Source organism: Trachurus japonicus, chromosome 13 (assembly GCF_045865225.1).
Source record: "Trachurus japonicus isolate A0001 chromosome 13, Traja_1.0".
In the NCBI taxonomy this organism is placed as follows: domain Eukaryota; kingdom Metazoa; phylum Chordata; class Actinopteri; order Carangiformes; family Carangidae; genus Trachurus; species Trachurus japonicus.
The window spans coordinates 41135451-41160578 of record NC_140919.1 but is presented as its reverse complement, the minus strand read 5'-3'; the positions used below and the strand labels follow the sequence as shown (position 1 = coordinate 41160578).

Genomic DNA, 25128 nt, shown 5'->3' with positions numbered 1-25128 from the left:
TTGCGTACATGCTTAAAGCAGATATCAGTGGAATGTTTTTGTTAATATAAGTCCTAAATAGTCCTATTTTCCGTCAGCAATCACTTACATGAAGTATTTCAGCCTAAACACGAGTCTCTCCGTCACTCTGCTCTGCTGTAACCCGAGGAGAAAATTTTCCTTGTGGGATACAAGTGTTATCCAATGAGGGGAGAGAACGGCATGAAGGGCTGTGTGTGCAGCCAAGGGATGCGCGTGAATGTGGTGACGTAGCACGAGGACCAATTGATGCCTGACAAGGGCGGGGGCTGCTAACTCATGGTGCGTTCAAGGAAACTCGTACTTTGTGTTTTTCCTTCCTGTGAAGTCATACCAGTTCGATCTGGTACGAGTTCACGGGTCGGAAGTTACGAGTGGCCGTTATAGGGAACTTTCACAGACAACAGGACGGTAAAAACACGAGCTACGGGTTACCTGGAACGCTACCAAGTCGTAGTTGTGACTTGAAGCTGTAACTTACGGTTTCAAAAGCCTGCCTTGAACACAGCATTAGCCGAAACGGCCGTGCCGCTGTTATCTGCTTTAAAGTTCTGTGAAATTAAAATACGGTACTGTAAAAATGATTAAAAAATAAAATAAAATAAAATAAAATAAAAACCGCGGAGGTCCGTCATAAGACAGCCGCGGCAGACTCGTTTATTCAGTGAGTGTTGTGGTAGTTGTGATTGTTTGTGGTTGTCATGGTGATGAGGCCGGCGAGAAAAGAGGACAGTAAACATTAAAAGTCCGCCTGTGTTCCTGTTTTCTGAGCATCAAGATCCAGACCACCACAACCAACCCTCAATTTACATTACTAATAAAGTATTTAAAAAAATAAATAAAAAGATAAACCGTCTCTGGCGACGCACATAGGGCAGTGATCCTAAGTCAATTCAACTAAGTTTGTCCAAGTGGAGTTGCCGTACGTGGCTGTCACAGATCGGGTAGCGTCGCAGATCGGGTAGCGACATGGCGCCCAGAAGAAAATTTGAAATTAAGTTCAAAGAGAAAGTTTTGCAATATGCGGAGCAAACCTCAGGAGAGGAAGCTGCAAAACGCTTCGACATTGACCCGCGGAGAATCCGCTACTGGAAAAAACAAAAGACTGAGCTGCTCTCATCTGACAAGAAGCGAGCTCGCCTGACAGGAGGTGGCAGGAAGAAGGTTAGCGTGGAGCTGGAGGGAAAACTTTGAAACAGAGGAAGAAATAATAGCCTCTCTCAAATATAAGCCGGTCTCCAATACAGGCCGGTTCCCCTGGGCAGCTAAAGTAAATAAAGGCCTCGGCCTCTATTAGAGGAAATACGGTATGCAGGATATTTACCTTATGTTTCATTTTGACCTTCAGTAAAAAGCTTCGGACTAATAGTGATGTTAGATAAATGACTTGTAACCTGTTACAGAGAGAGTAGAGGCTCCTTCCACATCCTGGCTGAAAACTAAACCTGCTGATCAGATCAGAGCCTGTAGTCCGCGACACAAACACGCCCCATATAAACCTATAATATTGTTTATGACAGATAAGACTACACACATTGTAACATATATGTGATAATCCATCAATCCAATTATTGATTATAAAAGGCTTTGTTGAAAACAAATGGGAGGAGGCTCAGCAACACAGCGGAGAGGAGACCAGACATGCAGATGTGCTAAATTATAACATTTATAAATCGATAAAAGTAGTATTTTGATCAAAATTATGTTTCAAATGAATTATTTCATTCGTACGCCGTGTAATAGGCGGGATCATGTTCAGTAAGTTATTGATTAAATGCACTGACACTAGTGAAACTATCAATTGCACCTACCAAACAGATACACTGAGTGGAGCGGTAGACCGGTCCAAGATGGCGGCCCCACCGCTCGTCAGCGCCGATAGGCCCAGCGTTCGATGCGGCGTCTACTCTTTATATGTCTATGCAGCTACGGAGCTAGCGGAGCTACAGAGCTAACGGAGCTACGGAGCTAGCGGAGCTAACGGAGCTAACGGAGCTACGGAGCTAACAGGTAAACAGATACTCGTGTGGTCGGAGCGGTGCCTGGACTCCCTTGCTGATAATGATGTAGGCATTTTTGGCAGGTTTTTGCTTGTATTTATACAGTCTCTATTCTATGGTATCATCACAACATCCTGCAAATGCATTTTTGGCCGAAAATATGTGGTAGCCCAATTTTTGGTGCATCTGAAATTTATTTTATTTTATTTATGTTTAATTCAGGGAGTCTTTTGCGTACCACCTGGAGGGAGCCCACGTACCACAGTTTGAGAATCACTGCTAGCCTAGAAATCTAGCTGCACCCTCGCGGCAACGAATCTCTTTGCTCCGTAGGTGGGTCTAGAAACGAGCCATAGGAACTTTTTGAGTCTTGAACACCGTTTGTGTTGACCAATCACAGCTCTCTGTTTAGAGAGTCGTTGGGCGGCTTAACGTTCTGTGAGTTTGGTTTTGTGTGTTGAAGGAAACAGAATATGTCGGCCCGAGGTTGAAAGCTCACCCGTACTCAGGCCTGCGATAGACTCCGTCAGGCAGACTGAAGGAGGCCGGCGTCCGTCCTCTGAAGCCCGACCTGCTGCCCCCCGCTGGAGAGTAGTCGTCATAATCAGGCTGACTGAAGTCTCTGCCGGGAACCACCGGGGGAGAGAAGGAGTCCACACCGTAGGGAGGGAAACGTGGAGGAGCTGAGGAGAGGAGAGGAGAGGAGAGGAGAGGAGAGGAGAGGAGAGCAGGAAGAGAGGGGGTGTTAAATGACAGATAATATAACCTTAAAAAAAAATAGAGATGAAAGAAAATATCTGGAGAAAGAGTAAACCCTGTACCTCCTCCTCCTCCTGCTCCTCCTCCTGCTCCTCCTCCTGGTCCTGGTCTCCCTCCTGTTTCTGGTCCGTCTGAATCTGGATAACTGGGAAACAGGGGAGGGAGGAAGGAGCTGCACAGGAAGGCGTAGTCGTCTGCAGAGAGAGCATCGTTCATATCAACTCCTCCTGGTTGAGCTTTACATCAATCTACAACTCACACACTCCTCATTAACTCTTTGTTAAGTTTCCTGCCCCTTTAAAATCTGAGGTTTTAATTTTAAGTGGGATTCTGAGATGCTTGGTATCTTCTAACGTAGGCTAAAAACCCATCTTTTTAATCTGGCTTCTATGCTATAGTCTCACAGTGTTTTTATTCTATTTTACAGTTTTATACTCTTATTGTTATCTTTCTCCTATTTTTATCCTGCATTTTATTCTATTTTGTTTTATAAAATTGTATTGTTGTTTAAAGTTGTTATTTTCTCTTGTTTTTAATCTTTGTGCATTAGTCTCCTTGCTTTTCTTGTTTTACCTCCTATATATATATTTGTTCAGTCAAAATGTAAAGCACTTTGAACGGCATCTATTTGCTCTGAAAGGTGCTATATAAATAAAATTTGATTGATTGATTGATTATATTCTCCAGTCTTCAGCATCATGGTGGCCAACAGAAGGCAAAGATGTCAGATAACAGATTACTAACAGAAAACATGTGTTTTAAGTAAGTGAGTAAAACCAGACAAAAAAAGCTAAAATAGAGGAGCTGAAGTGAGTAAAACTGTCTACACAGGATTTTTAGAAAAACAAACCAGCTCAATATGTTTGTGAAAAAACAAAAGCTAAACAGAAAGATGAATAAAATCAACCAAATGAAATGATGTGAGACGTGTTACCGGAGTCGGTGGAGGGGCAGAGGGCACACTCCATCCCCCAGCCCTCCCCGTACAGGCAGCAGCAGTCGGTGAAGGTGACCTGAGCCCCCAGCAGAGGACTCTGACACATCAGGTCTGCTGAGACGTGCTGCCAGCACACGGACAGGTTCTCATCTGCAGGACGGACACACATCGAGCTCTGTTATCTCAACTGGACCACGTACCAGCACTGGATCAGGCCTCACCTCCAAATGTAAAAAAAAAAGGCGTTGTGTTCTTCCCAGGGCCAACAACACTCATCGTGACCTTGACCTTTCACCTTTGACCTCCGAAATCTAATCAGATCATCCTTGAAAGTCCAGGTGGACATTTGTGTCAGATTTAAAGCTCCAGTTGGTAAGTTGATGAAAGTGAAAGTAAACTCCGCAATTTGGTTGGAAATTTCAAGACAATACACCTTTATGAACCTATGGCATTTTGTCCTAAATTACTCATTTAGGGGCCGTGTCCACCAGACGCGCTCTCTCTATCTATCTCAGCTGTAACCAGATTACAAAATGAGCCCCCCACGTCCGAGCCGCTTGACGAGCGGTGCGCTGTTCCAAAAGTTGAACAGATTTATTTCAACTCTGAGCGCCGCGACAAAAAAAGGAAGCGCCCAGAGCGTTTTTTCCGCTGAGGGCGCTGAGCGGTGTGAGCACCGAACTCCATAGGATCTGAATGGGAAGTAGAAGCCCAGAGCGCTGAAAACGTGTCCGGTCAGGGTTCCTACAGCTTAAGCCAAGTTAAATTTAAGACTTTTTAAGACTTTTTTAAAGCCACTTGAAATGAAATTTAAGACCGACTTCACAATAAACACAAATGCAGAAAAAAGAAAAAAAAACACCACATCAATTACACAGGGTTAGGGACAATTTTACCCACTTTCCTATGTGATCCAAGGTAAAGTGACTGCTACATGAACATTGGATTGTGTCTCTTTCCAGCTGTCCTTTCAAAATAAATGCATAAAAAGTCTGAAAAAAAAAAACACTGACTCGGGAGATTTAGCGTTGACAACCGCCACTAACTTCTCTATGTCAGAATGTTACCAATTATTTTGAGATTTGAGACTAATTACAATCATAAAATACCACTTGCTAGGGCTGGGACGATATGCTTTTCTCCCGATTCGATTCTTCTACGATTTTTTGGATTGCGATTCAATTTAAATTGTGATTCTACGATATTGCCGATTCTCTCGATTTTTAGTCTTTAGCATTTTTAACATTTATCTGCACACAAATACTGTAGGAGCCTAGAAATTAACATAATCCATTATAAAGTGAACTTAAACCCTTTTCAAAACCTGTACTCTCTGTATGTAAAAAAGGCGAACAAATGCACATTGCACAATATTTTTTTTTTTTTTAAATCGATTTTTGAAAAAAAAAATCAATTTAAAAATCGTCAAAAAAGATATCGCGATATTTATGTGAATCGATTTTTTCTCCCACCCCTACCACTTACCATGTGTTAACATTTTTAAGACTTTGAAAAATTGATTTAAGACATTTTAATGCCAATTAAAGTCTTGTTTATAGATTGATGAATTCAATGCCTTTTAAGACTTTTTAAGGATCCGTAAGAACCCTGCCGGTGGACACGGCCCCTTTATGTCTGACCATCAGAATATAGTGACAGTTCCAGCAAATATGACTGAATAATTGTTACCAACTGAAGCTTTAAAGCTCAGTCCAGCTGTTTCGGAGATTTCGTGTCCACGAGAACGGGACAGACAGAAAACTGAAAACAATATTCCTCCAGCTGTGACTGTCACCAGCTCAGAGGAAGAGAGGAGTGGTGGTGAAGGAGAGGAAGAAAGAGGATAAAGATGAGGAGGAGGAGACAGTAAATGGAAAAGTTGTAAAGGTTGTAAGGAAAGAGGGTAAAGGAGAAAAAACAGGAAGTAAATGAGGAGCAGAGGGATGGAGGAGGAGGAAGAGGAGGAAGGCAGGTGTCTTACCTACAGTCAGGTGGGAGGAGTTGACACAGTTTCTCTGAGTGTCATCGAGCACCAGAGGAGGCTGACAGCTGCAGTAATACGACCCCACCGTGTTCACACACACTCCTCCTACACAGCTCTCCTCCTCACACTCATCATGATCTGACACACACACACACACACACACACACACACACACACACACACACACACACACACACACACACGTTCACCACAGGTTAGCATACAGCTCCAAACAAACGGTTTACATTTGAATTTGAGACGGATGAATAAAAGAAAATGGCAAAAAAGGGCTCTCACACCATCCCAACAAATAGTAAGTACACTGGACTTTGCTCTCTGTCGATTGGACCATTCTGTGACTTTGTGACTTTGTGACTTTGTGACTTTGTGACTTTGTGACATGCCAGGCTACAAGATGTTGTTCACTCAGGACGGATAAATATGGACACATGTGCAGACACACACGTAATCTGTCTGTACTGTTAAACTTCAGCTCTGTGTACTACCTACTGCTGTAACATGTTGTGTCAAAATGTCATAGGTAAAAGAATGTTATATCAAAATGTAAAAAAGAAAAAAACAAAAGAAAAGATTATATGATCTGATTATGAAAAGATTTTTATTCTGTGGGTAATGGGGACGGGACTAGATCAGCTTTTGCTTCTCCCGCTTTCCCTTTCGGCCATGTGTGTTGTATTATTTGATGAAGTGTGATGATGATGATTTAAATTGACATGCCTGAAATAAACAAATTGATTGATTGATTGATTGAATAATAAAGCATATTTTTGTTCCTGTGTGTGTGTGTGTGTGTGTGTGTGTGTGTGTGTGTGGGGCTCCTACCAACACACTCCAGCAGCGTGCTGTTGTACACGTATCCACTGCTGCAGTAGCAGCTGTATCCAGGGATGTTGTTGACACACACTCCGCTCTTACACACCTCCAGGTGGAAACGCTTACACTCGTCCACATCTGGGAGCAGAGGCAGAGCAAACACACAGCTGGATGTTCACAACCGCTCCTGATCCACAACACTTTAATAATCGATTATTGTGCGATCCATCGATTAATTGTTGCAGCTCTAATTTTAATGCATGTAACCCAGTGTAAACCTGTAACTAGTCAGTTTTAGTCTATGGTTATTGAATAGGTGAAGTTAACAGGTTTAAACCACACTGTCATAACAACTGTGTCGAGCTTATGTTATGTCTAACTCACAACAAGAAAATACCATGTCGAGCCATAGACTGTGCCAAACAAATATCTGTTTATGCTGATGGCAGCATTTCTGTCAGACGTGTGGTGTAAACTAGAATCACACACATCTGGTTGTGTGTCTCCATCAATGTGATCACACACACTCAAGCTCCTGAATAACAGGATCTTCGCAGGACATAATGATGTCACACTGAAGTTGACCTTTGACCTTTTGGATATGAAATGCCATCACTTGATTTTACCCTTGTAGACGTGTGAGTTAAACTCAATATGTAGGCTATGTCCAAAGCCTGTGTGATTTTGACCTTTAACAATCCTAAATCCAAATTAATGTTTATGCAATATGTATACTGTATGTGTTTTTTATGTATGCAACATGTTCCCTGTCTCTGCGACAAATTTCTCCCTGGTGGAGACCAATAAACTAACCTAACCTAACCAATAATGTCATAGGGGCGGAGTCATACAAATCACTTAAAGGGATAGTAGCATTTTTTTTAAAGTGTGGTTGTATGATCTACAAATAGCCCCTAAGTACTTTAATTGCAGTAGAAGACTCTCTACACTCCTCCCGTTAGCAACGCCAGCCCATAATAGCCCTGCCCAGAGATTTACAACATACAGTGTTGTGAACAGACCCAAAGAAACGGCCTATTTTCGTGGCCTAAAAGAGGTTTTACCTGAAAAAAAATACACAGTTCCATTGTTCACTATAATATAATTTTTTCCAGCCCTTCAAAGTGCAGGAAAAACACAGTTTTTATTTGGACCTAACCAACTGCTGATCGGCGGGCGCTAACCCTGGGCGGAGGGATACGTGAGTTGGTTCGGTCCAAATAAAAACTGTGTTTTTCCTGCACTTTGAAGGGCTGGAAAAAATTATATTATAGTGAACAATGGAACTGTGTATTTTTTTTCAGGTAAAACCTCTTTTAGGCCACGAAAATAGGCCGTTTCTTTGGGTCTGTTCACAACACTGTATGTTGTAAATCTCTGGGCAGGGCTATTATGGGCTGGCGTTGCTAACGGGAGGAGTGCAGAGAGTCTTCTACTGCAATTAAAGTACTTAGGGGCTATTTGTAGATCATACAACCCCACTTTAAAAAAATGCTACTATCCCTTTAAAAACGTACCAAAACACTCAAGTTCATGGATTTATCATCTCTGATGGTATATTCAATGTCATGCTTTGGCGATGAGGCTTCACCATCAGCTTATTAGTCTCTTTGTTGTTTTTTTAGTTTAGTTTAGTTTATTTCAGTCTTGACTTGTCACCTCATTTTACAATATAAATTAGATCGCACATAAATACATCAGCTAGGCAAGGTCTTTAAAGACAACAAAAAGAAAGTGTGTGTGTGTATACCGCTGTAGCTGAAGGCTCCTGGTCCAGTGGTCACATATCCTCTCCCACTGGGACACAGGGACAGGAACTCAGCTGCACACAAACACAAACATGTTCCAGGTTGATTCCAGCTCAGAGCAACAGACAGACAGACAGAGCTCAGTGACATATTCCTCACATACAGCGCCTTGTAAAAGTATTCATAACCCTTCCACATTTTGTCACGTTACAACCACAAACTTGAATGAATATTATTGGGATTTTATGTGACAGACCAACACAAAGTAGCATAGAAGGAAATGATACATGGTGTTCAAGATTTGTCACAAATAAAACTCTTTATACACAACACGGGGCTGTTATCACGTTTGCTGGCCGTGCTCCTCGGGTCTCCAGCTGCTCTGGGCTCCAGAGACGGAGCAGTAGACGACGGTCTGATCCGACAGTGGGAGATAAACCACAGTGGAGAAGGAACGGTGTGTACTGGGCACACACAGATCGAGGCTACGCAGGTTTGTTGTGGTGTTTTGTCATAAAGTGTTGCTATGTGTGTCCACTGTGCATATGTCTGCTCTACTATATGGTTGATTTGATGAAATATAATCCTGCCAAGTAATCCTTGTTTTTATCAAATATACCAGTAATCTGATCACATATTTTTTTCAGTACTGCAATGGATTACAGTTACCTTTTTTGTATCCTAATCACATAATGCTGTTACATGTCATCTGTTACTCCCTAAGCCTGGCAATACAGAGACAGACATCTTGTATATTAGGGGTGTACAGCCAGTGTACTATTTGTATTCGAGTTCGGATTTGGGGTTTTAAAAAAGAACTTCAGATTTGTTATTTGTATTCGAGAAGAAACCGGAAGTGGGCGCACTAGAGACTTCCACCAAGCTAGCCAGCTAACATCCGCTTTAGTTCTCGGCTAACTAGAACAGGAATAAAATAATCTAACCGTGTGGCTCTTCTAGACTTTCCAAACGTAATCAGACTGAATGAATCACATTCTGGTAGTGAAACCAGTCGTTTCGCAGGGTTGTGACACTCAAAAAAATGTATCCACCGTTTTAAAGCCGCTTCTTTTCCCGTTAAGGTGCATTAGCGCCACCTAGTGTGTTGGAGTGTGAACCACAGTCACCTGGTTATGTGCTGCTGCTCCTCTGTGATAACGTAAGGGACTGAGTCTGAGGTCTTCCTTCACCAAAACCAAACTGTGGCAGTGTCTGGTGCATGGATGTGATTGGATCAAAACCAACTACCAACATGTTTTTTTGTTCTGTTTTGTTTTAATCTCTTGTAGTTGGTTCAAAATCATGCTCAAAACACACATCCAAACCTGTCTTTATCTTTGGAAAAAAGCTCCTGAATAATGAGGAGAAACTTAGGACAGAAAAACTATTCTATTTGTGTACTGTAACGTGTTCGGGTTCAGGTTCAGGTACATCCCTATTACCGTATATATGACCTTATATAAAGTGTAACTCCCCCTGCTTCACCTGTCTACAACAGTGGAAGACCTCAGGCCGTCACACAATGAGTCACCAGTGCAGTGTGTGAATGTTGACCGTGTCCCCGTGTCCCCGTGTCCCCGTGTCCACGCCGTCTCACCTGTGTCTGGGAGGGGACAGGCGTGGTACTGGCAGCCCAGCCCCCAGGCCTCCCCCACCGTGCAGCAGCACTCCTGCTGGCTGGTGTTGGTGGCCAGCAGGCTGCACGTGCCCTGCTCCGCCAGGTTGTAGTAGCACTCCCTCAGCTCGCCGGGCCGGGCCGCGGGGAGGGGGGGCAGCAGGGGGTCGAACTCCACTAGGGTGACATGGCCGGAGGAGGAAGAGGAGGAGGAGGAAGAGGAGGAAGAAGAAGAGGAGGAGGAGGAAGAGGAGGAAGAGTAGTTGGGGCCTGCTGCTGCTGCTGAAGAAGGAGAAACACAAACGGGTTAAATATGATAAGGTTAGTTTGGACGATGCAGTTCTCTAAAGCAGTGGTTCTCAACTGGTGGGTCGGGACCCAAAAGTGGGTCTAGACCCGTTCTGGATGGGTCGCGGACAGCTGGTCAAAAAAGTAAATAATATTTAATGCACATCTGATGTTGGACATGTCTTTTATTTTGAAAAATAACTTATTTTGAAAGGCACGAGACACGTGAACACATGCAGTTGTAATGCTCCTCCTCACTTTCTTATTATTTGCTCTGAATGCAAAGATATCAGTTTCTTATTAATGTGGCCTGATGCAGTGAATCTTGTTTTGTTTTGTGGGTCTTTATTTTGTGCAATTTGATATTTATTCACTTTTGTGAACATGCTCTGAATGCAGAGATGCATTAGAAGTCAAATATATCGTTTTGTTGGTCTCCTTTTTTTTGCAGTTTGATCTTTTTTTATTCACTTCCGTACATGCAGTTGTCATGGTAACTCCTCAGTTTCATTCATGTGCTCTGAAATGCACTTTGCTCAATAAAGAGCAAAATGAGTTTTTGAATTCTATGAAAGTGGGTCGCGACTTAATGACCATGGGAGAATGTGGGTCCCAGAGTGAGACTAGTGGAGAACCCCTGGTCTAAAGCACCGACGATGTCGTCATCTGAGGAACTGACAAGAGAGAAGAAGAAGTGTCTGTGCTTCACAAAGAGTTTCTGTTTTGTCAGTGTTTTATCTTTTTCATAGGATTATCCAATCCAATCCAACTTCATTTGTTGAGCACTTTAAAACATCCACAGTGGACCAAAGTGCTGCACAGGGTAATAAATAAGAGACACAACATCTTACATAAGACATGAAATTACATATAAAAACAGATAAAATCATCTAAAAGGCATATAACATGGGTAAAATAACAGCCGTGCAATAAAAGAAACAATAAAATAAGATAAAAATCAAATCAAATCAAATCAAATCAAATCAAGCCAACGTCTTACTAGGGAACAAAGGCCAAGGAGAAGAGGTGGGTTTTAAGAAGAGATTTAAAAACCGGCAGAGAAGAGGTCAGTCTAATGTTTTGAGGGAGATCGTTCCATAGTTTTAGAGCTGCAACAGCAAACGCACAACCCCCCCCCGAGCTTCAGCTTAGTTTTTGGCACGGTCAGGTCAGGAACAGCTGATCAGCTGACCTGAGAGTGCAGGTGGGTGATTATCATCCATCAGACAATATATCATCAGACAATACTACTCTAAATATTCCAAACCATTAGATTTAAGGCCTTCAACCTTCAGACCTCACTGATGTTGCATGTGTGTGTGTGTGTGTGTGTGTGTGTGTGTGTGTGTGTGTGTGTGTGTGTGTGTGTGTGTGTGTGTGTGTCTGTGTGTGTGTACCTGGTGGTGCAGGGCTGACACACTTCTTGGTTGCAACATCAAACTCATCCAGTCCATCACACATACACATGAAGGAGCCCTCCATGTTCTCACAGCGAGCAGAACCACACGCGTCCTCCAGAGACACACACTCGTCCTCATCTGAGAGAGAGAGAGGGAGAGAGGGAGAGAGAGAGAGGGAGAGAGAGAGAGAGAGAGGGGGGGAGAGAGAAAGAGAGGGAGGGAGAGAGAGAGAGAGAGATCACAGAAGAACAGAGAGCTTCTGTTCAGTAAGTCACTCGAGACAAAATTGATATTATTGATAATGGAATTTGTTACACACAGTTGTGTTGGTGCATTTTATTAGCTTTTTTTTTTTTCCTTTATTTGTTCGAGAGGGACAGTGTACATTAATGAACATTTAAAGGGACAACGAGGAGTTTCTCCATCGGCAGAACGAAAAATTCTGCGACAATAAAAAAGTCTCATATTAATGTGGATGAATCTCCGCTACCCACACTTGTTAATGGGCCCATTTTAGATAAATCTATGGTTTTGTCTCTATCGTTATTTTGTATTTTGTTTGTACTTTCGGTTTCGTGGCGAGTCATGAGAATAACGCCGCCGAATCGCTGTTTATGGTGGGAACTACGACGGTATGTGATCGTCTTCCAACCTCTGACTTTAATTCTTGATGAATGAAAACATGAGTCTGTCTTGCGCCGGTCAAAGAATTTCATGGTGCGGAGGCTCATAAATGTAGTGTGAAAACACTTTGCTTTAACAAAACTCCTCGTCGTCCCTTTAAAAAAAGATCAAATGTAAATGTGAATGCACCCAATTATTAAAGTCAAAAGGCCAATTTCCATTGGCAGTCCCCCTGCCAGAAGGAGCATGGCAATGAGACCTACAGTATAATAAAAGTAGCAGATTACAATTAATGTGTCTGCAACAACATGAGAGAATCACACTGCACTGCTACACAATACAACTCACACGACTAACCGTCTAACAGCAGGGTCGGCCGCTGGCATAAACCCTCTATGTGGTTGTTTAGGGCCACAGCCGTTAGGTGGGGGGCCACATGATCAGAAAGGTACCGGGGTTCATCAAGTCATTTAAACATCCTGAGGTCTGCACGTGCAGCTATGAGCTTTATATGTAATGTGAAGTCAATATTCAGCTTCTTTTATCTCACATTTGAGACATTTGGTGAAAATAGAACGGCAGAATGACAACATTTGTGCTCAAAAAACAATCTTACAAAATGTCATTTTAGACTTGTTTTCTACACTTATCTATTACTGTATTCATGCATCATATTTCAAGCACCAAAACAGTTCATTCTCATGACTGAAGGAGTGTTTTCACAAGGGATTGGACATTTTTCAAAAAGCAGACCTCAAATTTCCAGCATTTGTCCTAAATTATTTCTTTCTACAGTGTTCTAGGACAAACTGGCCTCAGTGTGCTTACAGCGGAGGTTCTAATATTTAGACATAAAACACTTGAGTATTGTTACATCTGCAAGTATCTTCAAAAGATACATTTAAGAAAATATGTAAAAGTCGAGAAAATGGCCTCAAACCTCAGAGGGCATAAACACGTCTGTATTCAGTTTTAACCAGTGATTTGGTGTTTGCACTTACAAAAACCTTGTTTAGGGGGCCACCAAAATCCTAGGGCCGGCCCTGTCTAACAGCATTTATTTACTTGTATTTGCGTCGATGCATTTATGATCTTACTGTCCTATTGACACAAGGGGGCGCTGTTTCACCAGAGAGTGGGAGCAGATGTGTTACAACAACACACACCTGCAGCTTTGTATCTACACAGGAGGAGGAAGAGGAGGGAAACACCTACCGACACAGGCTTTTCCATCGGCAGTGGTGGTGAAGCCCATGTCACACACACACAGGTAGGTTCCTATCAGGTTCTGGCAGAAGGCGTGGTCCCCACACACCGTCTTATTGGTGCATTCATTGATATCTGAAAGAAGAGAGACGGCCTCAACCTCAGCTGTGTGTATTTCTCTCTAATAACTCTCATTACTCACCGTGATGTGTGATCTCTGACTCCCCAGCTGGAAACAACAAGATACTCAGAATATTTCATATTGTAAACACATGAATAGTTCCCTGGAGAGCTCTATTAGTCACTCCACTGTCCTATTAAATGCTAAGTAAACATGAAATCTGTCAACAAGTGATAAAGTACAAGAACACTGCACTCAAGTATATTTTTCCAGTATCAGATTATTATCATTTTGTAAACTTACTTTATTCTCCACTTCACTTCCTGTGTATTTCTCTAAAGGACTCTCACTTTGAAGCAGAGCTTTTAGTCCAAGAGATTATTTGATAATGTGACAAAAAACACATGCATTTATTTTGAAACGTTTGCCATGTTTACTTTGACCTGTTCGTATTCTCCAAGCCGGGTCCGACAGTCAGATGTTATGACTCATGTACTGGAGCAGGAGACCACTTCTATCCCTCGCATCTAAGATGTAAATCTGTACATGTTTTGTTCTCTCTCTCTTGCCTTTTATTGGAGGGACAAGATGAAGAACTTGTGTAACTTGTTTGTGTAACTCTTCCTCTGTCTGTTTCACATTCACCATTGTTGCAGCAGAATCCTTCCACGTGCCTGCAGGGCTTTTATTGTGAAACATCTGCAGAAAATGTTCAGTTTCACGGAGAAACTGTAGCTAGTCCCCCGCCAGCGCTGAGTGCAACGGGTACAGTGTGTGTGTGTGTGTGTGTGTGTGTGTGAAGTCCAGACACACTCACCTACACACTGTGTACCAGTCTGTGTGACCTGGTAGCCCGGCTCACAGGAAGTGAGGCAGTGGTACGAGCCAATCGTGTTCTCACAGCGCTGCGACCCACAGACCGACCCGCCGGACATCACACACTCATCCACATCTGAGAGAGAGAGAGAGAGAGAGAGAGAGAGAGAGATGACTCATTGTGATCATCTGAAAATCTGCTGAACGAAAACATTATAGAATATAGAACTTTAAAGGGATAGTTCACCCAAAATTTAAATTTCACTCATTATCTACTCACCCTCATGTCGACTAACGGCTTTTCGGGGCTTCAATACAAGAGGGACATTACATACGAGCAGCATGGAGGTATTTGGATGTTTTTTGGTGTGTCTTTTTGTTACAAAGACAGTTGGTATCCATTTGCAACCGTTATATGGACATGCACTGCTACGCCGAGACCCCCCGTAACTCAGAGAAGCCACGGAGGACTCTGAAACTTCTCACAGCCCTTAGTCCACATGAGGGGGAGGAGATAATGAGGGAAATTTCAATTTTGGGTGAACTATCCCTTTAACCACAGTTGTCAATATGTGATTATTGGACAGTTATTAGTAGTGCTTTAAAGGGATAGTTCAACATTTTGGCAAATTGGCCCATTGTCATAATCCCTATAGTCATACAGTAGCGGTAGGTTCATCACCTTTAATGATTGGTGCATGTTGTTCTGAGATCAGCGGGGCAGAGACGTGAGCTGCTCAGTGAACACAATGGAGGTGAATGGTACAGGTCCTCTGTCCCTCATCAAACTCATCAAATACACAATCCAACAACTCCACAACGCTCTGGTGGACAAGTTGTGACCTGCACATTCACCACGCTATGAGATAATAACAGAACGTTACCACACAGAGTTGTTTTAGAGGGAAAAGCAGCCAGAACTACATTCCAGACACAGCTGCTTGGCGGAGTGATTTCAAAAGCACAAGTAGTTCAGAATATTTGTTTCATGTGTCGTAATGTTACATAATGATACGTTATTATCCAGGGTTTCCCGCAGCGCTTTCCTGTTAAGGCGGCCGCCTTAACAGGAAAGAGCTACCGCCTAAACTAACATCTTAAAAAAACAAAAACAAATTGTAGCGATATTCGCCGCGCCCCCCCCCCCGTCGGACGAGTGGCCGCATCCTCTCACACACATACACACCACAGAGAAGCGCGCACGCAGAACAGCAGCGCGTGTTGAAAGCGAAACTTTAATACGGCACGGCGCGTCCTCCCCCGTCGATCGATCCCCCCCCCGTCAACAGATCTCCGCGCTACCACCCCCCCCCCCCCGTCGACAGGTCAGACACCACCTTAACTAACAAATTTTCTGGGGGAAACACTGTTATCTCATAGCGTGGTGAATGTGCAGCTCACAACTTGTCCACCAGAGCGTTGTGGAGTTGTTGCATTGTGTATTTGAAGAGTTTGATGAGGGACAGGGCACCTGTACCGTTCACCTCCACTGTGTTCACTGAGCAGCTCACGTCTCTGCCCCGCTGATCTCAGAACAACATGCACCGATAATTAAAGGTAATGAACCTACTGCTATGACTATAGGGGTTATGGCAATGCCAAAATATTGAACTATCCCTTTAATGTGGATCAGAAGGTCAATGGTTCGATCCTCTTGCTCCACTCTCCGCTTCCAGTCTGAACCCAACACAACCCCTGCTGTGCTGTGTCATCCTTAACTGACTGTGTGTGAGATAGAAAAGCGCTGTACTGCATTGCATTTATCAAATGGTAATTATGGGATGTTGCTGAACGCCATACTACTCCTCTAGTATTTAACAGTCATACACAGTCATAGCCTGAACAGTCTGATCACTCCCAGTCATCCAGGACAAGTGATGTTCCAAATGTCTTCAAGTGTCTTTTACCTTTGTATAATATACTGTAACTGCATGTGTGTGTGTGTGTGTGTGTGTGTGTGTGTGTGTGTGTGTGTGTGTGTGTAGGTGTGTGTGTGTGTGTGTGTGTGTGTGTGTGTGTGTGCGTACCGAGGCAGGTGGTCTTCTCTGGGTTGGCGGTGAAGCCGGTCTGACACTGGCACTGGAAGGAGCCTCCAGTGTTCACACAGCGGCCGTCCACACACACACCTGGCTTCACACACTCATCAACATCTGCAGAGAGAGAGAGAGGGAGGCAGTCAGTCACTACATGTAAAACACACACACACACACAGTCTACACACACACACGTCGCCACGGGGACAGAGCAGAGATGACATCAGCGTTACAGAACCAGTTGGCAGCCGGTCCAGGTGAACACTGAGCCCAGTGTTCCTGCGCTGCCGGACCGGACCGGTGTGCACTCGGACCTGGACTTTGTGTGTTTATGGATTCAAGCTGGAACAGAACTACACTGAGTGAGTCACACTCTGGCTGCTCCACTTCTTTAGTTCTTGTCCGGAGATCACAGAAACATTAATAAATACCTAAATGACTTAGGTAAGGTATCAGGTTTATTATAGAGAAACACCAGATCTTTCTTTTTTTTTTTTTCCTTTGTCCAGACTGAGAAAAACCTGGAGAAAAAATCTGTTTGTACAACATTTTGCCATTGCCATAATCCCTATAGTCATAGCAGTAGGTTCGTTGCCTTTAATTGTCGGTGCAAGCTATTTTTAGAACGGCGGAGCAGAGCCGTGAGCTGCTCAGAGCTACGCTACGGAGGCTCATTATGGGATTTCTTGGTTTCCGGAGTTGTTTTCGAGGTAAATTCATGCAAAACCGCTGATGCATCGGGGACAGTTTTTCATCATCAGTCTCTGTATTTCCCTCTAAAACAACTCTGTGTGGTAACGTTGTGTTATTATCTCATAGCGTGGTGAATGTGCAGCTCACAACTTGTCCACCAGAGCGTTGTGGAGTTGTTGGATTGTGTATTTGATGAGTTTGATGAGGGAAACCAAGAAATCCCATAATGAGCCTCCGTAGCGTAGCTCTGAGCAGCTCACGGCTCTGCTCCACCGTTCTAAAAACAGCTTGCACCGACAATTAAAGGTAAGCAAGATATTCTTATTTTATCATCCCCCGTTTTTCTACATGAAAGATCAGGTTAATGTTTATCAGTTCCATGTGTCTTGTTTTGAGGGAAATGTGTGTGTATCCAGCAGACGACGTGAAACATATGGATTCAGAGTGTGTGCAAAAGCAAGTGAACCGCAGCTGCATTGCTGAAGTCAAGTAGGTGATAGACTCAGGTCAAACACATGTGGGTGCTGAGGTGATCAATAAGCTGACCAACCAAATGAGACATCCTTAGGAAAGGTCTTGACACTCAGCATCACTGCAACTCTGCCCAGAAGTGGACGGCCATCAAAACTGTCACCAAGAAGCACCAGAGGAAGCATAAATAAGGAAAAGGCCGAATCCACACATCACATCAACGATCAAGCAAAAAAATGAACAGACGTGTTGTTCAGTTGGTAGAAGGAAGCCTCTGCTCTCAAGAAGAATAAAGTTGCCTGGTTAAACTTTGCCAGAGAGACAAACCAGAGGCGTCCTGGACGTCCAATCTCTGGACAGATTAGTCCAAACTTGAATTTTTTCATCATGTTTGGAGGGTTCACAAACCTTCAAGCTGTCTGGGATAGTATCAATTAGACCTTTATTTTTATGGCTGTTTATCCAGTTCATTTCCTGCCAGAAGCAGATTCATCTGTCTGCATGCTTTGTACATCTGCAGTGCACCATGCCACAGAGGAAATGTACTGTAGTGAGTGCATCACGTCATAGTTGCACTCATTAAGCTAATGTTAAAGGGATAGTAGCATTTTTTAAAAGTGGGGTTGTATGATCTACAAATAGCCCCTAAGTACTTTAATTGCAGTAGAAGACTCTCTGCACTCCTCCCGTTAGCAACGCCAGCCCATAATAGCCCTGTCCAGAGATTTACAACATACAGTGTTGTGAACAGACCCAAAGAAACGGCCTATTTTCACAGCCTAAAAGAGGTTTTACCTGAAAAAAAATACACAGTTCCATTGTTCGCTATAATATAATTTTTTCCAGCCCCTCAAAGTGCAGGAAAAACACAGTTTTTATTTGGACCTAACCAACTGCTGATCGGCGGGCGCTAACCCTGGGCGGAGGGATACGTGAGTTGGTTAGCTCCAAATAAAAACTGTGTTTTTCCTGCACTTTGAGGGGCTGGAAAAAATTATATTATAGTGAACAATGGAACTGTGTATTTTTTTTTACATAAAACCTCTTTTAGGCCGCGAAAATAGGCCGTTTCTTTGGGTCCATTCACAACAATGTATGCTGTAAATCTCTGGGCAGGGCTATTATGGGCTGGCGTTGCTAACGGGAGGAGTGCAGAGAGTCTTCTACTGCAATTAAAGTACTTAGGGGCTATTTGGAGATCATACAACCCCACTTTAAAAAAATGCTACTATCCCTTTAAGATAAGATAAATAGACTTACTGCAGGTAAGCGTGTAGCTGTATGAATTCAATGGAACCCCATGTTTCTCATGTTTTATTTTCCACTGTACTGAAACTATACCCAATACAACTGTGAGTTCAGAGTGGAGGTATGTACTGTATTGTGTGTTTTGCGTACTGCTACATCTCGAGTGTGTGTGTCGGCCTCACACTCAGCCAGACTCACACACTTTAGTGTTTGAAAGGAACTCTCTGAGCTCAGGAGTGAGAGCAGGTGCAGATCTTTTCCATGAGTGGGACGGATTTATGGGAGAATGAACATGATCCCACACACATTCCACATGAAAGGTTGGACCTGCTATCAATGACCTGGAACTTTATTAACGTGCTACGTGCAATATTTTCCCTGTTAAGGGTTTTCTCTGGAGGTTTTCCTCAGTGGATGTGAGGGTCTAATATCTGATATCTGATATTTCTAAGGGCAGAGGATGTTGTTATGATGCTGGGTAAAGGCCTTTCAGACAAACTGATACTGGCACTCTATTAGTCCAAATTCAAGACCCATTTATTTTGAATGGCTTTTAACGTCGTCTACTGATGCTGCAACATCAAGACTACTTTATTAATCCCTTAAAGGGCAATTCCATTTGGTGGCTCGCATACCACATGCTCATAGCACAAACACATAACAGCACAAACACACACATAACATAACATAACAGAGAAACCAGGACAGAAAAAGAGTCTGCTAGTTGCATGTCAGAAAATGATTTTATATGTTTCTGAAAATGTTTTTAATGTTTGGTTTACTCTTGCTGTTATCTTCATTTCTTATCCATGTAAAACAAAAATGATGTCTATAATTGGTTTTGTGGGTGTGTTTGGGTGTGTAGTAATAGACATGTGTGTTTGGTTTTGCAGTTTTAGTGTAATTAGAGAACATTTTTCAAATGCCATGAGGAAATAAGAATCTTTTATTGTCGCTATTTGTGACATGTGAGGTTAAATATTTACAGTGTGTGTTTGCTCAATACCTTTCTGCTTTTAGCTTTGTAAGTAGAGCAAAAAGATTGAACGGCAAAGACGTACTTAGAGATGACTGATGATGCCTCGCATGAGTGAGCTCACTGCAAGCACACAAGTGCCCAAGTAACCCTAACCCTTCAAGTTAGTTTTAGTTATTTTCTTAAAATGCCAAACTTCACATAAATCAGCCATAGTCAGAGCATGGAGGTCACTTTAGATGGGATGTAGCTTTGTAACTTTGCTCTTCCTTTTATATGTCATCAAGTGCTGTATGAATAAACTTTGATTGATTACAGACATTACTACTGCAGGAGAGCAGAGGGACTCACCGAGGCAGGACGTCCTGTTGGCGCTCAGTGTGTATCCCTGAGAACACACACACGTGTAGGATCCAGGTGTGTTCACACACTCTCCTCCAGAGAAACAGAAATCACTTTCCAAACACTCGTTAATGTCTGAGGACACACACACACACACACACACACACACACACACACACACACACACACGTTGAAATGGACTTTTTAGCATTAATCTTACAAAATACCAATGACACAGTTGTGTGTGTGTGTGTGTGTGTGTGTGTGTGTGTGTGTGTGTGTGTGTGAGAACGTCACCTCTGCACTGTCTCCCCAGGCCGGAGGTTCGATACCCAGAGGGACAGTCGCACCTGAATGAGCCGACGGTGTTCACACACACTCGCTCGGCCTCACACGCCCCGGCGCTCGCACACTCGTCCACGTCTGCAGGACGGACAGTCGTCAGGTCTCACACACATCACTCTCAAAGCAGAGACGGTGACTGTTTGATTTCAACTGGTCACTGACACAGGTGTGTGTGTGTGTGTGTGTGTGTGTGTTTTACCTTGGCAGGAACCATCTATCATGCTGTATCCAGGTTGACAGGACACACAGCGATACGACCCCACGGTGTTCACACACTGCTGGCGTGGACACTGAGAGACCTGCTCGCACTCATCCACATCTGACACACACACACACACACACACACACACACACACACACACAGTTTTATGTCCAGAAAACCTGGAGAAAAAATCTGCTTGTACAGTTAAAAGGATAGTACAACATTTTGCCATTGCCATAATCCCTATAGTCATAGCAGTAGGTTCGTTACCTTTAATTGTCGGTGCAAGCTATTTTTAGAACGGCGGAGCAGAGCCGTGAGCTGCTCAGAGCTACGCTACGGAGGCTCATTATGGGATTTCTTGGTTTCCGGAGTTGTTTTCGAGGTAAATTCATGCAAAACCGCTGATGCATCTGGGGCAGTTTTTCATCAAACAGTCTCTGTATTTCCCTCTAAAACAACTCTGTGTGGTAACGTTGTGTTATTATCTCATAGCGTGGTGAATGTGCAGCTCACAACTTGTCCACCAGAGCGTTGTGGAGTTGTTGGATTGTGTATTTGATGAGTTTGATGAGGGAAACCAAGAAATCCCATAATGAGCCTCCGTAGCGTAGCTCTGAGCAGCTCACGGCTCTGCTCCGCCGTTCTAAAAATAGCTTGCACCGACAAATAAAGTTAACAAACCTACTGCTATGACTATAGGGATTATGGCAATGGGCCAATTTGCCAAAATGTTGAACTATCCTTTTCATGATAAGTCTATGAGCCTGAGCCTCTACTGTTACCGTGTTTGTGTGTGTGTGTGTGTGTGTGTGTGTGTGTGTGTGTGTGTGTGTGTGTGTGTGTGTGGTTGTGTACCTGTACACACTCCGTTGACACTCTGGTATCCCCGCTGACAGTCCACACAGCTGTAGGATCCCTCAGAGTTCACACACTGCTGACCGGGACAGGGCTCACCGCTCTCACACTCATCCACGTCTACATGCAGAGAGAGAGAGAGAGGGATGAGGGGAGGGCAGTGTGTGTGTGTGTGTGTGTGTGTGTGTGTGTGTGTGTGTGTGTGTGTGTGTGTGTGTGTGTGTGTGTGTGTGTGTGTGTGTGTGTGTGTGTTTGAGTATGGCTTCTTACCTGTACAGTTTCTGTTGCTCAGTGTGTATCCCGGCCGACAGGACACACAGCGATACGATCCCACCGAGTTCACACACATCTGTCCGGGACACTGGGATGGCTCCGCACACTCGTCTATATCTGGACACACACAGTCAGAATACACACACACACACACACACACACACACACACACACACACACACATGTTCGTCATGACTGTTTGTTGGGCTGGAGGTTTTCCTTTTGGTCAGATCCAGGGTCAGCTCCTCTCAACAACATCTTCATCTTACTTTCAACAACCTGCTCACAATCAAGATCTGACTTTCCAACATGCGGCTCTAAAAGTGACTAAATCCTCAGAGCTTCATCCAGGACTGATCTGAGAACAGGGGGAGTTCAGTTCTATTTTCTGTCTGATACATGAGGGTTACAGAAATGGCCGTTTGTCCTGTTTGTCGCGCCGAGTTGTCCCGAGCTGCAACACGAGTTTACCCGAGTAAGGAAAACTAATCTGATTGGTCGTTATCCAGCGGGCGGGATATTCAAAGCTTGGGGCGAGACCGAGCTCCGTGTGTGTGTGTGTGTCTCAGACGTTTGAATGACGGATGACGGATCCAATATCAGTGGCTGGTGAATCGTGTACAGGCTGACGTATAATCCGTGCGCCTGCATTATCCAATGAGAAAAAAAACTACCACACTTTCATCCCTGATTTACTCAAAAATAGAATTTTGCACAAAGTTTGGCCTACATCGTCTGATAGATGAGTTATTATACTAATTTTATGACCCAGAGTGGCTTAAATTCAATTTTCTTTTCTGTACAGCTTTAACAGGCTCAAAGTATGTGACGTGGTCCAGCCGAAGGACATGGACGTCTCCAACTCAGTTTGTTTCTATAGAGCGATTCATCTTAAGACAATGAAATATATATTTTTATAGCGATATAATTACATCTTTTCACCACATTAGTCAGGTGAAAGTCTCCTCCTGAATATCAAACTTTTCCTTTAAAACACACTCTGGCAGCTGTTTGCTGTCTGTCAGTGATTTTTGCCGACGTGTTCAACCACTGACAGGGTTCATTCAATCTTTTCTTCAATCATTTTCCAGGACATTTAAAGCTGCTACAGTACAACATATATGTTATGTAAGGGATAATGTATAGTTCGGAGGTTGTTATGGAGAAATAAACCCCGACAGGTTGTATGGAACCCCGACGCGAAGCGGAGGGGTTTCATACAACATGAAGGGGTTTATTTCTCCATAACAACCTCCGAACTCTACATTATCCCGCTTAGAACACGGCCTACAACTAAATCATTCAATAATGTAACACAAAATAATGATAAAAAGAGATTTTATTCATGTAAAATTAGACCGTTGCTCGGGACGCCGCTCTGACCAGCGCAGCACAGAAAAGAGAAAGTAGCAGGATATTTACTTTATGTTTCATTTTTACCGTCATTAAACAGCTTGGGACTAATAGTGATGTTGATAAACGACTTGTAACCTGTTACAGGGAGAGTGGAGGCTCCTAAGTTATTTCCACATCGTGGCTGAAAAGTAAACTTGCATCAGAACCTCTGACCGTGTCACAGCTCCTCTCCTCTCTGTAGCTCCGCGACACAAACGCACCCCATAATCTCTTGTTTATGACAGGTACGACTACACACAATACATCGTAACGTGTATGGTAATCCATCGATCCACTGATTGATTATCAAAGGCTTCAAATGCACGAACGGGAGGAGGCTCAGCAAAACAGCGGCCGTGACCGGACATGCAGAGTCGGCCGTTGCTATGGAGTCCCTAGCAACGGTCCGCTCAGCGGTGGTCTATCGAGAAATAAACACCGCAGAATATTGGTGATTGACCAATCAGAATCGAGTATTCAAGAGAGCCGTGTTCTAAAATGCCATAAACTAATACACTCCCTCCCTTTCATGCTTTGGAGAAGTGTTCTTTCTGACAGTTGTCCCTTATTTTGTACATGATTGTTTCTATGTTTATTCCTCTCTCTCCCCCAGAAGTCTGATTTAAAGAGGTGCGGTCTATGGCTCTGACTTCTCTATGAAATAATCTCTTACATGCTCAGAAATTGTGACAAATTTATCACAGAACAAAGCAAAATGTTGTTTTTGTTTTTAAACCACACCCACTACAACTCTCTGCTGCTCCTCTATCTGTCTCATGCTCATGGTCCAATACCAGTAACAATCAACAAGCTTCTAGTTTTCTCACTAGGAACTTCTTTGGAAAATAAATCCTAAGCAGCGTCTGTCAAATCCAGCTCTGGTAGCTGATCACCACATGATAAATCATTTTCCAGGGCAGCTCAAGCTTGTCCAGGACAATTGACTTTTTTCTCATGTGTTTTCCATGACCGGAAAATTAGTCAACCACTTTCCAGGTTTTCCAGGACATGTGGGAACCCGGCACTGAGGAAGAACTGCACAAGCAACAGGTGGAGACGCAGTCACACAGTCAGTCGGTGCTGTCAATAAGAAACACTGAGTCTGACAGTGAGGTCATCGGCGCTGTGACCGGCTCAGGTCAGTTTGTTCAGTAAAAAGGAAAAGGTCGTCACGGTCTCAGACTGAGCTTATGATCAGCTTTACCTGTACAGTTGTTGTTCTGGAGCTTGTAACCATAGTGACAGGCACAGCGGTAGCTTCCGGGTGTGTTTTCACAGCGACCGTTGGCGCAGGGAGCCTGGCGACACTCGTCAATGTCTGCAGAGAGTCACAACAGTCTGTTGACTAGGGCTGGTGGATGTAGACAGGACTTTACATTTATCACGGTGATAATTATAAGACACATGAGCAGCAGCAGCAGCAGCAGCAGCAAGGAATTTAAATCAAATATCTATGGTACATGACTGGAATCCTTATGACACACCACTGAACTCATAAACTGTACGGTTATACTGAGTATAAACAGTATAAACTTTGTGTTTTTGCATGTAGCCGAACTCTGAAACGTCCTGGAAAGACATTACTATCTCATCGCAGAGCGCCTGCTCTCCCCGCAACAGAAACAAACACTTTTTCCTCGTTGTGATGATTTCTTTACTAAAATAAACGGTGGAGCAGAGCAGTGGTAATGTCCAAAATATCTCTGACCGTTTATTTTAGTAAAGAAATCATCACAACAAGGAAAAAGTGTGTGTTTCTGCGGCGGGGAGAGCAGGCGCTCTGCGATCGCTTAGTAATGTCTTTCCAGGATGTTTCAGAGTTCGGCTATCTGAGGTGAGTGGCTACATGCAAAAACACAAAGTTTATACTGTTTCTACTCTACACTATATGAGTTCAGTGGTGTCTCTAAGGATTCCAGTCATGTACCAGAGATATTTGATT

At 43.4% G+C, this 25128-nt stretch overlaps 1 protein-coding gene across 1 annotated transcript in view; it reads right to left on the bottom strand.

Annotated features, from left to right (window-relative positions):
- Positions 1-25128, bottom strand: part of ltbp4 (latent transforming growth factor beta binding protein 4) — a 104481-nt gene that overhangs the window by 7248 nt on the left and 72105 nt on the right. The window contains exons 20-36 of the mRNA XM_085796719.1: positions 24391-24504; positions 21789-21908; positions 21519-21638; positions 20658-20777; positions 20411-20536; positions 20123-20248; positions 16378-16500; positions 14352-14486; positions 13423-13548; positions 11581-11721; positions 9878-10174; positions 8283-8354; positions 6542-6670; positions 5696-5836; positions 3712-3864; positions 2840-2971; positions 2518-2701 (exon numbers count right to left, since the gene is read on the bottom strand). Of these exons, the coding sequence (XP_085652845.1) occupies positions 2518-2701; positions 2840-2971; positions 3712-3864; positions 5696-5836; positions 6542-6670; positions 8283-8354; positions 9878-10174; positions 11581-11721; positions 13423-13548; positions 14352-14486; positions 16378-16500; positions 20123-20248; positions 20411-20536; positions 20658-20777; positions 21519-21638; positions 21789-21908; positions 24391-24504 (2359 nt within the window). The remainder of the gene's footprint in view (positions 1-2517; positions 2702-2839; positions 2972-3711; positions 3865-5695; positions 5837-6541; positions 6671-8282; positions 8355-9877; positions 10175-11580; positions 11722-13422; positions 13549-14351; positions 14487-16377; positions 16501-20122; positions 20249-20410; positions 20537-20657; positions 20778-21518; positions 21639-21788; positions 21909-24390; positions 24505-25128) is intronic.